Genomic DNA, 17549 nt, shown 5'->3' with positions numbered 1-17549 from the left:
GAGAGAGAGAGGCAGATAGAAAGAGAGAGAGACAAAGAGAGAGATGGAGAAAGAGAGAGATGAAAAGGGATAGAGAAAGAGAGAAAAGGAAAGGGACAAGGAGAGCGAGAGAGATACATGGAGAAAGAGAGAGACGGAAAGGGACAGAGAGAGCGAGAGAGACGGAAAGGGACAGAGAAAGAGAGAGACAGACAGACAGACAAAGAGAAAGATGAGAGAAAAATAGGCAGAAAGAGACAGAAAGGGAGAGTGTGAGAGAGAGAATTACTGCTAATCGTGCAAAGTTTAATATATATATATTGCCTTTGGCTTTACCTGTGCCAAAATAAAAACTGTTAATCATTTAATGTGAATTTAAAATAGAACTTCGATTTCAAGAGCATATTGAATAATAAACACGTTATCACATATTGCCATTGGTGATTCTGCCTCGTTTAAACATGTCTACCCATTTTCAAATACTTTGACGTGTCTAAACTGTGCTTTTCTAGTGGCAAAAATACACATTGACAAGGGTTTCAAATGAATTATGGGTACATTTTGGACTGGTAGTCATCGGATATTAAATCAAAACCTAAAGAAATCGTCAAAAGCAACGATTCAGCTTCAAACAAGGTAATAATCAGGCCTATGTTTCAAGACAGAAATAAAATTGGGAAACAAAATTTGAATGCCAACTGTCACTAGGCTGTTGTCTTGTCAGCTGCATACAGAACTGTACACGGCATGAAGAGGTTACACAGTTTACAGTCAGCACAAATCAACCTGCCAAAGCCATGCAAACAGATTCTGGTGCCAACGTGCCCTCAGTGTTAAGAAATGTTGTGCCTACAAGACGCACACCCACAAAAGCCACTTGGCGCAAGGCTGCGGACGCCACCAGTTTTATTTTCACAGGGACGTGTCCTGGGTACGTTCTGAGCGTGCCGTTACAGAGGTCGCATTTTGTTAGCAGTACGCAAAAAATCCACGTGTCAGCGGTTTCTTTTTCTCCATATGATAAAAAAAGCATTGTGTTTCAGTCATAAGGGGGTCCAACTTCATCTGTTGCATTATTTTAAAATACATAAAAAAGAAATTGCAAGTTTGCGTTCGACACAAATACATGTACAGTGCCATGAAAAAGTATTTGCCCCCTACATGATTTCCTCTATTATTGCGTATTTGTCACGTGGAGTGGTTTAGACAAAATGTAATAGTACACAAAGGGAATTAACACAAAACACAGTTTTAAAATTCGTATTTCATTTAACGAAAAAAGTTATAAAACATCCAAAAGGCCTGGGTGTTCATCGATCTACAATAAGACAAGCTGTCTACAAATGGAGGAAATTCAGTACTGTTGCTAGGAGCGGGCATCCTGCAAAGGTCACGGCAAGAGCACAGCGTGCAATGCTGAAGGAGGTCAAAAAGAATCCTCGGGTAACGGTGAAGGCCCCAAAGAAATCTCTGGAACTTGCCAAAGTCTCTGTTCAAGCGTCCTCTAAAAGAAAAACACTAAACAAGAATAGTATTCATGGGAGGACACCATGGAGGACACCACTGAAAAAAAAAAAAAAAAACATTGCTGCACATCTCAAGTTTGCAAAAGACCACCTGGATGTTCCACAACTCTTCTGGGACAATGTTCTATGGACGGATGAGACAAAAGTTGAACCTTTTGGCAGAAATGGGCAGCGTTGTGTTTGGAGGGAAAAATCGCTGATCGCCAACACCAAAATGTTTTGGGACGGCCAAGTTAAGAGTCCAGACCTTATCCCAATTGAGATGTTGTCCCATGACCTGAAGAGGACCGTTCATGCAAGAAATTGGAGTTTTGTACGAGGGAATGGTCTAAAATCTCTCCTCACCATTGAGCAAGTTTGATCGGCAACTATAGGAAACTTTTGTCGGATATTGCTGCTAAGGAAGTCCTACCAGTTACTAGATACAAGGGTTCACATACATTTTCCAGCCATGTGTTCAATAAAGACATGAAAAGTGCAACTGATTGTGTGTTATTAGTTTGAGGAGAACGTGTTGTGATTTAGATGAAGATCAGATCACACGATCTGATGAGTAATCAACGCAGAAATCCAGGTAATTCCAAAGGGTTCACATACCTTTTCTTGCAACTGTACATTTCTTTCTAATCAATGGGAAGTAGGTCTACATTTATCTTTTTTTTTTATCTAAACTTGTCCATGGGAAGATACAAAATAGTTAACATTGACGAAGATGGTTGGGATGGACAGGTATTGTTTTTGCCTTCTGCGTAACATTTGGAATGATTTGGTCGCCTCTGTGCCAGAACACCCCGTGTATCCACGCAGTACTTAGTTTGCATGCCGAAAGGTTGAAAGGAACATGGTTTCTTACTGCGTGCTAGCTGTTAGCATCTCAGCACCTTACCTGGACGTTTTGACGCAACGTGGGTATCTATTAAACTGACTGCGCTTGTCTGTCTGTCTAAGGCGGTTGTTTTTTCAGTTGTTCGACCATATCGCATCACACGTATTCCGAGCTCTCCAGCTGTCTCTCTGCTCTCAAACCAGCGGATCATTTCAACCCGGCGTCTGCCACGAACCGCTAACCCCCCCCCCCGTAAACCCTCGCAGCGCAACGGCTCCCACAGCTGTGCCAGCAGCACAGAAGCGTTCGGTATGGTGTCCATTTTCCATTTAACTGGAACAGCAGAACACAGCAGAATACTCACTGCTCAATCTCCTTTTGCTTAAATAGAAATAACGACTGTATAGCAAAAGAACACCACCGGTAATGTGCTATATTTTACCTTAAAAAGGGGAAATTATATTCGTTTACACAAAATACAATTGTTTAGAGAAAAGGTTTTTTTTTATTTTTTTTTTAGGAAAGTAACAATTTTATAACAATCTAAAAGATCCCCCACCACCCCAACCACCCTCCTGTCCCGCCTCGTCCCCAAACATGATCACTTATCTCATTCAACTCAAACTGGAATTTAGTCTCATTCCTATCCAAAATGAAGCTGAATACATGGAGGTGTTGGGTTCAGCGAACCATATTAAAACAGGACTGGGAGCTAAAGGATTTGCATATTGACCTGGCACAATGATTGGCCCACTCTTTCAAAGAGAGCTGGCAGTCTGGCTCCACACCTCAGTAACTGAGCGTGTGCTCGCAAGAATACAGCTAATGGCGTTTTCTCTCAGGAGTTTGAAAGGAAGCCCAGAATTCCCTCTTAAACTGCCAGCTGCTCCTGTTCACTGACTGCCATTTAGACATCTTGTTTTCTGTTTTTTCTCATGGCATGGGTCACTCTCTCTCTCTCCCTATGATTGATCCAGATTCTCCATGTGACTCATCTGAGCCAATCAAAGACATACCTGCATATTGGACACAGAAAAGCAATATATATAGCTCAGGAGGTAAGACCGATTGTCTGGCAGTCGGAAGGTTGTCGGTTCAAACCCCGCCCTGGGCATGTCTAAGTGTCCTTGAGCAAGACACCTAACCCCTAACCCCTAACTGCTCTGGCGAATGAGAGGCATCAATTGTAAAGCGCTTTGGATAAAAGCGCTATATAAATGCAGTCCATTTACCATTTACCATTTACCATATATAATAGCATGTATGATTCCTGGTTTGCAAATATATATATATATATATATATATATATATATATATATATATATATATATATATATTTGCAAACCAGGAATCATACATGCTATTCCCGAATATAATATACAGAGTGAATAATTAATGTAAGGTACCTTATGTATTATGTAATTTCTCACCAAGCATGTGTACAGCAAGCATATCTGAGGTGTTTCTTGTGGAGATGTCCTGTGTGGTACTGTCCTTTCCTCTACTGAGTAACGAGTGGCTAAAATTAAACAATGCGACACTCAAAACAAGGAACCCAGACAGACTGTCGTACCACTCTTGAACACTAGAGAGCTAAATACTAGAAAATATCCAACAGTAAATCTTTTTTGTTTTTAGACATTAAATAAATTTGCATGTTAATATATTGTCAAACATATTAATCAAATTATTAGATGCATTCATTCCAGGGGGATAAATGCCATATATGGTTGAAAAGATTACAACATGCAAAAAAAAAAAGCAGTATCAGCAGAAATGGTGGGCAGAAACAGTATGTTCCACACGTTCCATGTACTGTACCATGGAATTGCTCTTCTTGTCAGGACAGGACATGAGCAAGTCACGTTACGTGCACTAGATATTTTAAAATAATAATGCTACAGGGGAAACATGCTGGCTAAACGGGGGTTTGTTGAGAGACCCCACAGTAAAAAGCACCAGCAGTGAACTTTAAAAGCAACCCGGAGGCCAAAACCTTATCAGTCACTCTTTATACAGCAAGATCCATATTTCACGACAACGAGGGATCTGCACAACCATGTAAAGTGTATATGCCGCATTCCAAACCCCCTGCCCCCCCGCCCCCCTCCCCCCCCACTGCAAATGCAAGGCACAAACCCAGGATTTTTTAAAAGGTGAACTCTGCTGTTATATGGTGGGGAAGTGAATTTAATATTTTATGAGTTTATTTTATGATTGTTATGCTATGAAGAGCATCTAAGGATCACTTTAAATCATTTTACACAACCCCCCCTTCTGACACTTCAGATTTAAAGGCACGGTTTCCGCCAGTGTATTGCAAGGCCGGTGGCCCGCCGGGCCTAAGCATCAGGGAATTAAGAAGAAAAAAAGTATCTTAAAGATGTTTTTTAAAGTACAGTTACAGTGGGGTGGCGCGGTTGGAAAGCTCACCAGCGACATCTGTTGATTAAAACGTGAACGCACTATAGGAAAACAGCAGGTCTGAGATCAGTGTTCTTTACCCTCATTGTGCGTAGAATGACGTTCAACACTTGACGCTTCCAACTATCACAAGCTAACGTTACCTAGCAAGCCACCATTTCTTATTTAGTAGGCTAACCTCGTTACAAACTTCCGCGTTATCACTTCATCTCGTTGGTACGTAGGCATAGCCTACATTCTTTTTATATTAACTTAAGCAGTGTGTAGGTAACGTTAAACTAGTAGCATGCATGTAATGTTCGATACATTGTAACATTACATGACTTATTAATCGCCATTGAAATAACGACTTCACTTGTTTATTAATAACGTTAGCTAGATGACATTGATGTGCACGACAACGTTGTCATATTTTTTTCCCGACCGTTAAAACTGCCGGACTTATTTACATTTTGGACAGATGTGGCTCCTGAGCAGTACTTTCGACACAAAAAAATCGGAAAATCCTAAAATGTCTTCTTACGCTGAAGTGCCTGACCGGCAAGCGTAGAAATGTGTTAACACAGCGGCAAAATTAGGCTATATCTAGAAATACCATCTTTGGGGGAAAATACGCTGCAGTTCAGGGTCAGGCACTCTTCACGGGGGTTTGGGGGGGGGGGGGGGCCGGGGTAGTGGTTAACCTAGCAAGTTTTCACCGCAGGTTTTCGCCACAATCAGTTAGTAATGAGCCAATAACTGTTACACCACCGCCGTTTGTGGTGTTCACTCGCTGGGTGACACTGTCATAAAATTTTCCCCGACCGCGAAGACTGCCTTACTTGTTTACATTTTGGACAGATGTGGCTCGTGCTAAATCTATCGCTGTTTCCGTCGCAGCACTTTTGACACAAGCAATATTGGAAGCGCTATCCTAAAATTTCTTCTTACCGTGAAGAGTGCCTGACCCGCAACCGTAGTAATGTGTTAACACTAAATTTTACGACAACGCTAACTAACCTTTCTAAAGTCACATTAAACAAGTAGAAATTAACGCCATCAGTGGTTATTAACAAATCTACCAAGTATTTTAATAATGGATTTGCAGGCGTGGATTTCGAATTATTTGTATTTTCTTGTAGACCATTAAGAGCAATGAAGAAGCGCCAACGTCCTAATTGTCAAATTGTCTGTACCCATCGCTTACAGCAAAGTGCTAGTTATTTTTGGCTGGACCACAGTAGCGAGGCAGTCCTCAAAACCATATAGGCCTACTAGGTTTTGACCTGGTCTTGTTTTTAAAGTGGAAGAAAACCACTGGGTGCCCTAGTGACGGATGCTGAGCTGAAAAATGAGCAGGCAGAAAATTCCCTTAAACCGATTAACGTTATTATTGGTGTCAACTTGTTTTTAATTATTGTACTTGATTAGAAATGACATATTACTAAATATGACAGAGACAGTTCTCCTCAATTAGTTTAGACGAGAAAAACATTCTATTTGCATCGCAAAATTGTGCACATTTCAATCGACATTAGCATATTAAAAACTGGATAAATGTACACACATATCTAGTTCCGAAAATTCCATAATCATAATTCCACACCACAAGCAGACACTGGCACAAACGGTGGGACCTGCTATACAGTACCTCCACACGCACAAACCTCTGGATCAGAGGTGCACAACTAGGACCGACCTGTTTTAGGATTTTGTGGCAACTTAAGTATTTAAATCAGCTCAGTCATCCCTTGAGCTTACACTGGTATAAGCACCAGCTGCAGCCACAGAGTGTAAGTGTATACTGAAGATTTTACTCAGCTCAAGTACAGGAGTGAATGAGAGTAGTTTATAGAGCTGTCAGAAGACAAAATCTAAGGTAACCGGTTGGATCAAAAACCAGCACGCAGACCGGCCCTCCTGGATCGGAGTTGTGCAGCCCTGCGTCAGATCATCAGCCCTGTATAAAAGTTTCGTAAGAGCCAAGAGCCAGCTTTCTGTGAGCCAGGGCTTTTGTGGACGACTTCCAAGGTGAGTCATGCATTTCTGAGCAGTGGAGGTGAGGCACAGCTCGAGTTCGAGTTCCATCTTCACACGTCGCACACTCTTCCCTCCGATTGGCTCGGGGCACAGCAAATCAGAGGGCGGGGCACAGCGAATCAGAGGGCGGAGCACGCTAAGTAAAGACTCTCCTCTGTCGTCATGGCAAATTTGGATTTGGCTGAGTCATTCCAGCGATGGCCTCTGAAGGCCTACGGAATGGAGCCTGTGCCCAAGGTCAGTGTGACCTTTCACCTTTGAGAGCGAGGCCTTAAGGGAGGCTTACCGTGGCTTCAGGCGCAGCTGTGGGAGAACGTGGGCCGACCTCTACCCCCTCAGCTCCTCCGTCCGGGGCCGGACCTTCTGACGCCGCCACGCCCGCCGGGGCAGCCTGTGCCGCCTTTGCCGCCTGTGCAGCCTGGAACACAGGGACACACAAACACATCAGCGCTGGGCTCCCAATCCACACATCTGGGCCCACATTAAGCCCGTATATGTCCCCGAGTAGGAGCACTGATCTAGGATCAGACTGGCCCTTCCGGCTCATAATGGATAAGGTCATGGTATGGACCGGCCAAACCTGCTCCAGGATCAGCACTCCGACACCCAGGGCCTGCTTCAGGCCACAATTATAGCTATCACACCTGCATGAATCCCACCAGACAAGGTGACAAACATCCATCAGTGCCGACAGGTTCAATCGCACCTAGAATTCCATTCATTTTTAAATAACCACATAGATGGAACAGATCACCATTGGTTAGTCCACACGTTCTCGATGTGTTACACGCCAAAGGCTGCAATGAGAATTGTGGAGCAGGCTAGTGAAAATATATTTGACTTATAACATATTCTTGTAAAATATTCAGGGCGCCCTGTGTGCACAGCTTACCCCTCAGTGTGCGAGCCCGAGTGCGGACTTCCTGGTCAAGCGCTAAGAGCGCTGCTGCCTCCAAACGAAATAAAATAAATAAAAACAGCTAAAATAAAGAGTGACTGGAAGAAGCTGTGTTCTGCAGGATAAGAAATGTGACTAATCAGCCAAAGTATTGCATCCCTTTCTGTGGAAACAACATTGGGAGAACACTGTGCACCGATGTTCTGGAGTTCCAGGAACAATTAGGACTTTAATGATATATGATATATATAAAACAGATGTGTTTTATTTTAGGAACTCTATGCTAACATGAAAGTGATTTGCAGTATATCATCTTACACGCACTGTAAAGGCAGACGTTGGCAAGTAGCAAGTAGCAGGCACTGCGGACCTCCAGGACTGGAGTTAAACCTGCAGGCACAGTGGCCCTCCAGGACTGTAATTAAACCTGCAGGCACTGCGGCCCTCCAGGACTGGAGTTAAACCTGCAGGCACTGCGGCCCTCCAGGGCGACATAGCTCAGGAGGCAAGAGCGGTTGTCTGGCAGTTGGAGGGTTGCCGGTTAAATTCCCCGACCTGGGCGTGTCGAAGTGTCCCTGAGCAAGACACCTAACCCCTAATTGCTCCCAACTAACTGACTGGTACCTTGCATGGCAGCCTTTCAACGTTGGTGTGCGAGTGTGTGTGTGTGAATGGGTGAATGAGAGGCATCAATTAAATGCAGTCCATTTACAATTTACCATTTAGCCCCATACATGTTACATCCTGCGTTATAAAAAAAAAAAGTGCACCCCAAACATTCTTGGGTTCTGGTTTTATAATCTCCTCCGCAAGCATAGTTTCTTGCTAAAACCTGCAGACTACATCCTCCCTAAACATTCCACCCATAATTTTAATCCTCAAATAAGAGGTTAATGGTCCTTAATTAGACACTTTTAATGTATACTGTGGAATTACGTACCCTCTTTAGGGCATATTATAATACAGTGGTCTCCAACCCTGGTCCTGGAGAGCTACAGGGTCTGCTGGTTTTCATAGTGACTCTGCACTTCATGAATCAATTAGAGCAGTTGATTACACAGTTAACTCAACTCACCTGGTGTCCCGGGTCTCAATTGGGTGCTGATTTTAAGGTGAAAACAGAAACCAGCAGACCCTGTAGCTCTCCAGGACCAGGGTTGGAGACCACTGATATAATATAATATAAAACATAGCATGCCCTAAATAGATTCCACCTGACATCTCAGGAATTTTACTCACTCATATTAAGAAATCTTTTCACATAATGTGTTACATGACATGTCATCATTCTAAAAACATCATTATTTTAAAGAGAGGTTCATTTTTTAAATTAATGGGGTCCTAACTGCAGAAGGAGTGGAAACCTAGGCCGTGTCTGAATTAGCACACTTTCCTACTATTGAGTGTATGCGATGCACACAATTTTCATACAACTTGTATACTCAGTAGTACACAAGTGTGCTGATTCGGACACTGCCCTAGTCACTGAACCTAAACATTTGTGGAAAAGGAAGTTCATAGCCATAAGCCAATGAGCACATTTTGCATTGTGTTGATCAGTTTAAAATAGAGAAAAAAATCTCAGTTTTCAACGGTCTTATGTAGAACGTCTTTAACAAAATCCGACATAAACGAGGAGGCTGGAGACCAGCTATGAGAACCTCCAATTTATGCAGTTCTGGCAAGAATTAGTCAAGTAAAAGTCCCAGTAATTCTTTAGACTAAAAGTCTAAAGTAATTATTTTCCGCATATGCTGTTTTAGCTCTATCTGTCTATCTATCCATCCATCCATCCATCCATCAATAACACAGCTCTAGTTGTAACAGCAAACGCATTCTTCAGTTTAAATGACCACGTTTCTTTCCATATAGTTGGCAGTTTTAGCTCTTTATTTTCACTCTTAGTCCTTTTTCCCCCCCCCAGGACAAACAGTGTGCGTCGGGCATTGGCTATTTCGGGTGTGCAGCGTCATAACTCTGACCTCTCTGGCAGACATTTTAGGGCCCCTTTTGGCTCCGGGTTTTGAAATCAGCCCGGCAACACTGACTCATCTTCACAGATTTAAAAAAAGCCTTTTTTTTTTAATACACAGCGATTTTGGCTGATCAGCTCCACAGAACGTAGCTGAATGGTGCATACCTCAGTCAGTCAGTGTGGAAAGGACTGTAGTCTGCACTTGCATGTGAAGAGCACCATTCATTAAAAAAAAAAAAAAAATCCACATTCTAGTATATGCATGTTCATCCATGGGTGAAGCACCCTGACTTGCCTGAGGTGACACACCTCACCCAATCAAAAACAGTTCAACATACTGTGGCCATTTCACTCTAAGTGAAATACATTTTGTCCCTTGTTATTTTATCCATGAGTGTGGAACTTGTGACTCTCAACTGTGCTTTAAAAAATAAAATAAATTTAAAAAACTGAGCCATAAACTCAAAGACATGTCAATGTGTGAGAGGGAGAAACGGTATTGGGAGAAGAAAAGATGTATTTGATCAAACTGACCAACTGACATAGCACGCCGAGTTCCTGTATCACCATGAGAAGATCCTGCTCAAATCAGAAATTGTCAGCATTAATAATCTAGTCCTACCAATGGGAAGACACAGACCAGTCAAGAACAGTAACTCTGAGCTGCACTTTTTTCATTCATTCATAAACATAATTAGTTTAATTACGGTTTACATAACTGCTGAGGTCGCACGTCTAATTTTACAGGGTTTCATTGGCTTATATACTGGCTCCTGTCAGAGCCGGACGATTGAGATTTGACGTTTGTACCACACACACCCAGATTAATCGGTGCGCAATCGGTGCGCATATTGCTTTGCTTTCTTTAAAATGTCATAGATAAACGCTTAAGGCTTAAAGTTCCAAGCTGATGTGATTGATGCCTTCTTGGAACTCCTTTCATAAACTGCCAAGCATGGCCGGGCCGCGCCCGTTGTTAACTTTCCTTCAAAAAAATAAATAAATAATCTAATGAATCTAAATGCCGCCAACTAGGATTTGTTGACAATTCGGTGGTTACATCTCGTTTCACATGTTTCCAAACAATACAATGACACCAACTAATTAGAGAATAGTGCAATAGATAATCGGAGTACGTACCACTACCTTCTGTTGAGGGTAGAGACACGCCTCTCCCGGCATTTCTCATCTAACTGAGGATTTTCACGCTTCATAATCGATGAACAGGTTTCTTGTGAAACTGACACTACAACCAAGTAGGAAGGCCATTTTAGAGCAAATAACGTCTTAGAAATTCGTGTTTACAGGACATTAAAATTCGTGTTAACACGTAATATTTTTACGCGTTAACACATCACACATTGACACCTTAACGTGCATTTTCTGGTTGTGGCCAATGAGGAACCTTGAATCAAGATAGTCATACATATTCATGAGGGGAACAACAACGCAAGAGAGCACGTTGTGCATAACTTACTGATGAGGGCGTCTACGCACATGACAGCCTGATTAAATTTCTCTGAACTGTAGCTAACTCATGATGCAACAGGACTGGTTGCATTCAGTGTTCACATGGTATAGTTAAATTGAACTACTGTACATCAATGTAATTACTGATTGCATTTACTGTGAGTTAAAGGAATAGCCTACTGCGTTGTTCAATGATAGTAGGCCTATATTGCAGAAGGTTGTTGAGTGTCAATGAGCATGTTGCCTGAATCTATGTCGATTAGGCCTACTTGATTTCTCTATCTTCACCCACTGTGCAACAGATATGTTGTGTACATGGAATTTCCCGCATGGTCTCAAGTTTTGTAAGCCAGTGTGCTAAATTAGCTAACGCCAAGGCGTTGACAGCTATCTGTTTGGACTTACAATTTTGTGTGTTCAGTAGATTATAGTGGGTTTGAAGTTGCAGGGCTACGTTGACGGGCAAAGACCTTGGAAAAGCCACAGTCTAGACGATCAAGCGTCAAATTCGCAATGAAAATTGTGGGGGCGTAGCCTTTGATTGGCAGGCTTTAAAGTAAATGATCAGACCCCACAGTGGAAGTCAAGTGTCCAATTGAATGAGAGAACAGCATCACGTGGAGTTGTCACTATAGATTAAATGGGGTAACTCATTCCCGCGCTGAGTTCGTTTGTTAATTAAAGTGCTGAGTTTTCACTGTGTCATTTGGTTCATCCATATGTTGAGTTTTCACGTTTGAATGTTGCATTTTGTTCATTGACGTGGTCGTTGGTTAATTCATGTATGTCTTCAGTTTTCAGCATTCGGCGTGGTCTGTTGTTATTCGTAGGCTAATGACCGCGCACCCGATTTGATATGCAGCTTCCTTACTTCGTTATGATTAAGGTTTTATCATGTCCGGGGTGACTAGCTTTAGGATAATTTATGCCACGAGCAAGATATATCCCACTACGTGACATTTAAAATAAATAAATAAATAAAATAAACAAATACACACCAAAGCAAAAGCTGTGTAATTTCGTATACCTCAATGAAATACAGCCACTTAAACGTACAATCAATAATCAATAGAAACTGATAATCCAGCGAACACGGTGGCTTGGGTGTTAATGAGGCGAAATAAACAGACTGAGACGAACTTCAAAATGTACGATGATTTACGTACTATGCGCCACAAAACGAGAACAGTGATGTCGCAAATAATTTTGCTGAAAATATGTGAAAAGATTAACCAATGATGTTTGCTCTTATAAAAGTAATTACCATTGCACAAACGTATCGAACGGTAAACGAATCCTTGTCATAAAAAAATAACTTACCCCTTTCGGCTTTCCGTGTCGACTGTGCTTTTTCTTTTTATTATGCGGCATCTTCTGAGTTGCGCGGAAAATAAAATGTGTTGATCAGAAATCGTCTCTCAGTGCTTCTCCCCCTTCGCCCAAGTTGCTGCTCCCACTGCCTATTTCGCAGGCTGCTAGAAGGGTTTGTAGCTATTCGTATTTCCTCATTGCAGAGTCTTTTGGGTTTGGAACCCGAGGCGATACAGGCTGTGTGTGTGTGTGTAGACGCCCCCAACAAGAGAAGTACGGATCGCCACTGGTGCAACATGCGCACTTTGTGCTCAAGTTCGGTGAAATTGTCGGCGTTGGGCATCCGTCCACCGCCCCTGGGACACCAGCCAAATAGCTGGTTTTGTGTAAACACCATGATACGAGCCAGTCCGCAGTGAAGTTTGGGATCTCTCTCGCTGCTACGCGGGATGCTTGTTGAAAATGTACCAAACAATCAAATTTAGCGGTGCAGTCGTAAGACGGACAACCGCCCTAAGTTCACAGAATCCTTCTGCCTGTTTCTCAGGTGAATGGATTCTGTGCACACCTTGCATGGTTGTTAATTTACCGACAACAACATTTGTACTTGAAGCTACAAACAACAGCATATCAATCATTGTTCTATTATTTGAACTTTGAACAACATTGCATTTAAAAGAAGTCCTCACCGTATCCTAATGTTTGATGAGCTGAACTTGGGTAAATTTAACACCCAAAGACCAGTATTCATCGGGCCGAGAAGGTCTACCACTGTGCAGCTATGGTATCAGAAAAAACTGACAGACAAATGTGTAGTTTTTAATCTATCACTTTTTGTTTTATTAAGTCTCATATTTCTTCTCACACTACCATGTAAAAATTATTAAAGCAGAGTACATTGTACAGTGCTTATGAACATACACAGGTACCTGTCCCTGATAGTTGTTACGACATTTTTGATCTTTACCACCATTTTCACCGTCTGATATGAAGTGCAAATAACAAAATTTTTTGTGGCGACATAGATTGGTTTTATGGGTAAACTGCGCACCTGGCAAAAATACCAATCAGACCTGAAAACATGTATGGGTGTGGAACTCTGCTTACTCTAACTCAGCAAGCCAGTTATATTTCAGCTTCTAGCCACAGTCCTCCTGCATCCAAGTGCCAGAACTCTGCTCCAAGTACTTTCGGCGCCAATGACAGTCCCGGGACCAGTTTGTCTGCCCCTAGTCCCGATTCTAATCTCTTCTTCTAGGGGGTTGACACTGATCCAGAATCAGCAGAAAGGGGTCAAAGTGTTTTTGACAAACGTGTCGGAAAGAAACACCAATGAGTGACCCGGGACGTCCTCTAGCAGTGGAACGCTGCATTCACTGTAACAGAGGTCAAGAGCGTGCTGCTGTTTCCAGGTTAAAGTGGCGACTGGAGGTCAGGTAATGACTATAAAAGGGGAATAAGGAACCAGACGCACCACAGCTTCTGATCTAAGACAGCCATAGTGTTTCTGCTCCAGATACTGCACGCAGTCATGCTCGTGCAAAAACACAAGGTGTGTATGTGTGCGTGTGTGAGAGTGTGTGTGTGTGCGTGTGAGTGTGTGTGTGTGCATGTGTGTGTGTGTGTGTGCATGTGTGAGAGTGTGTGTGTGTGCGTGTGAGTGTGTGTGTGTGTGTGTGTGTGAGTGTGTGTGTGCGTGTGTGAGAGTGTGTGTGTGTGTGCGTGCATGTGTGTGTGCGTGTGAGTGTGTGTGTGTGTGTGTGCATGTGTGGAAGTGTGTGTGTGTGCATGTGAGTGTGAGTGTGTGTGTGCGCATGTGTGCATGTGTAGATTCATTGCACTAATAATGAAACAAGTGTGAAACAGTTAACAGGACTTGGTGGAGAGCCAGTGCTTTTTGTTTCTTATCTGATGTTGCCTGGCTTCCTGTTCTCCACACATATCTGCCCTGGCAATGCAGGCCAGCCAAAGCACGTTTCCAGACAGAACACGCAGGCCTAATCAGCCGTGTTTCTTTACTCTCTCTTATTTATACACGACTGTTTGCTTTCGCTGAATTCCCACCCTCGGGTACTAACGGATCTTCTGCTAGAAAAGAATGGGACCCATTGTAGTACCACATCCAACATTAACATATAGATTCTGATGAACACACAGTTCTGGATAACAGTTGTAATTACATTCTTTGGGGAGTTATAATGGCATCGTATTTTTACGAGCATTGCCGTTTCTCAGAAAGGTGTGCAAACGAACGCCCACGCTGACACGCCATGGCTGCCATGCTTAAGAGACAGTGCTGGGCAGTGAGGTTAAGACTGAGGTAATGTCAGATTTCTGACTTTAACAGAAAAGGCATCCAGACCATCGCATCAGAACATGGGAATATATCAAATCAAAAACGAATCTATTTCAGTATCATGTATATCACTGTTATATTACACATAGACGGTATTTTTCACATGTCATTGGCAGTATATCAGAGTGCTGCCAAAGCCTGGTTTTCAGGACATAGTTCTGCCCCATGTGCTCAGTCCAGACCGTGCAGGTCCCAGTAAGGCAGCGTGTGATTGGCTGTCGTGCGGCAGAGGGGGAGCGTTTCATTGGGCAAGGCTGCCCCCCCCCCCCCCCCGCCAAGTGTATGAGAGTGACTCCAGCTGTGCAGGAAATGCAATGACTGCGCAGCTGTGCCACAGAGAGGGAAAAAGCAGCAGCTGAAGTCGCATTCTTCAGGGATGCAGGATGGGATAGCGCTATAAATGTGATCAGATATTACAAATTTGGACAGAAATGACAATAAATAAATAAATAAATAAATAAACAAATAAAAATAATCGGTTCAATAAATAAATCAATAAAAATGGAAAGATACAATTATGCATATGTGTGCAATATTTTCATCATGTGTAATACAATTTGTTGTACAACAGTATAAAATGACAGATAACAAAAGCTTGGCTATTCCCTATACACTCCAACATTTATGAGAAAATACTCCCAAATGGGAAGAAACATTTGGAGGAACCCAGTAACAGAGGGGGAGCCCATCATCCACTGGCTGGGCCAGTGTGGCAGAAAAGAAAAAGAGAGACTGGTAACCAATGCAAATTCCTCCTATTCATCCTATGCTTCTAGTTCATTTTTGGGGATATAGCGCTCTCTGGTGGCTCACAGTATTTTTTGTAGAGACAGAAAAAAAAATGGTTGTGAGAAGAGGGAGTGTGTGTCTACACTTTTGATCCTAACAGTATTGTACATATATGACTAGCTGGTATGACATTAAATTCAAGCTGTGATAGGTCTAAATCATAGGTTCCAGACTCCAGTCCTAGAGTTTTTGTAGTTTAAATTCAGCCTCTTGGTCTGGGGCATTTTTTCATAATTTGGGCTAAGCCCCTTAGTTCCAGTGAAGGCAAATCTGAATGCCACAGCATAGAATCACATTCTAGACAATCCCATGCTTCCCCAACAGTCTGGGGAAGGGCTTTTCCTGTTTCAGCATGACAATGCCCCCTGGGCACACAGTGAGGTCCACATAGAAATGGGAGAATAGTGTGGAAGAACTGGACTGGCCCGCACAGAGCCCTGACCTCAACCCCATCCAACACCTTTGGAATCAGTTGGAAAGCCAACTGCAAGCCAAGCCTAACTGTCCAGTCCCAACCTCACTAATGCTCTTCTGGCTGAATGGAAGCAAATCCCTGCAGCAATGCTCCAACATCTAGTATAAAGCCTTCCTTGAAGAGTGGAGGTTGTTTTAGCAGCAAAGGGTGGACCAGCTCCATATTAATGCCCTTAAGGTAGGATGAGATGTTGGACGCCATGTGTCTGCATACTTTTGGGCATATAGTGTATCTTTTTTCAGCTACTCCTCCTGTACAAAGGATGGGAGCTGTGATGCTGTGGCCTGTCTTATCTGTAGTTAACTGGTGTAATGTGGGCACATGGAAACTGTAGAAATGCAGCGCTTCCAGTGTTTTACATCAATGAGTGGTTTGCAATCACCAGGCAAAGCTGTCCAGTGTCAAATAACCGTTTCAAAGGCCAAGACTCTGAATATGAATTTGGACGATATTCAGTGGAAGAATTATTTTGGGTGTCTGACATCTTGAAGGCTTTTAATTTCTTCAGATTCAAAGTCAGTGCAGATGTTCAAGGGAAGAAGAGCAAATGAGGCATTTGTTTAAATATATATGCTACAGAAAATAAGATATAAAAATGAATAAAATTTATTTGAAGCTCAAAACTTGACCAACCGAAGTTGAGAAAACAGCCTACGGTTTTATTTCCCCACACCTCCCGCTGTTTGGCAATCTGTTCGGACGCAACCGCGAGAGGACTTAATTCATACACAATGCTGTTTCCATGGAAATAGGATGATGCTTTATTCTGAGATGCTATATGAATAGCGGTCCAGATCTATGCTGCAAACGCAGTCCAGTACACATTCTACACTGTGGAAACTGCCATTTAAAAAAAGGTGAATACACCGAGTGCTTGTTTGTTCTGTCAGCATTAACATTAAGGAATGCTGTGGACAAGTCTGTAAATTCATTTAGAACCTGTCAGGACCTATTACAGCACGCATTTATTCCCCCCGTTCAAATCTCAAATTCAGCTCATTTCTCTTATCAATCACTGGCGGTTGGCTCAGTGTTCAGAGACGCGCGGTTTAATTTGGGTTCCTTTCTCTGGAACTGAGAGGGCGAGTGAGGCTGATTAGCATCGGCGGTGTTACCCGTTCTCACGCGCGTGTGCTTTTGCGATCCGTCGATGACTCATCGTGGGCCAGCGCAACCAACGCGTCTGCAGCTAGCTGCGGCTTCTCCCGGTACTAGCTGGCGGCTGCACGTGCGCACCTGTTTTCCCCGGTAACGGCGCAGACGCTGGTACCTTTCTGCGATCTCCCCCGCCCCCCCCCCCCCCAGTTCAGCCATCAGTTACGGCCAAAGCACGCTGATCCACCTCCTTCAGCCATGGGACTGCGTGACTCTGTGTGAGGGTTATTTTTAAACATCTTAACGTTCTTTCAGCGCACTTCTGTGCATTTACAGTGGCTTACTGAGAATTAGATTCCTTGTGATGTCCAACCTAACGCACATTTAAAAATAAAGGGAAACCAAA

The 17549-nt window shown here is 42.9% G+C and overlaps 1 protein-coding gene across 29 annotated transcripts in view; it reads right to left on the bottom strand.

The window, feature by feature from the left end:
• The window catches only part of cast (calpastatin), a 71740-nt gene extending 58995 nt beyond the window's left edge, over positions 1 to 12745 (bottom strand). For 4 of the 29 annotated variants that reach the window (XM_035392335.1, XM_035392338.1, XM_035392350.1 and 1 more), the window contains exons 1-2: positions 12438 to 12736; positions 7061 to 7192 (exon numbers count right to left, since the gene is read on the bottom strand). In XM_035392335.1, the coding sequence (XP_035248226.1) occupies positions 7061 to 7192; positions 12438 to 12488 (183 nt within the window). In that variant the 5' untranslated portion in view covers positions 12489 to 12736. Of the gene's footprint in view, positions 1 to 7060; positions 7193 to 12437 lie in introns of all 29 variants that reach the window. The other 25 variants (XM_035392355.1, XM_035392362.1, XM_035392360.1 and 22 more) reach the window with 13 other exon arrangements.
• Between the last annotated feature and the right edge of the window lie 4804 nt (positions 12746 to 17549).

This window comes from Anguilla anguilla, chromosome 14, assembly GCF_013347855.1.
Source record: "Anguilla anguilla isolate fAngAng1 chromosome 14, fAngAng1.pri, whole genome shotgun sequence".
NCBI lineage: Eukaryota > Metazoa > Chordata > Actinopteri > Anguilliformes > Anguillidae > Anguilla > Anguilla anguilla.
The sequence above is the reverse complement of the archived record's forward strand: the minus strand, read 5'-3'. Positions and strand labels throughout refer to the sequence as shown.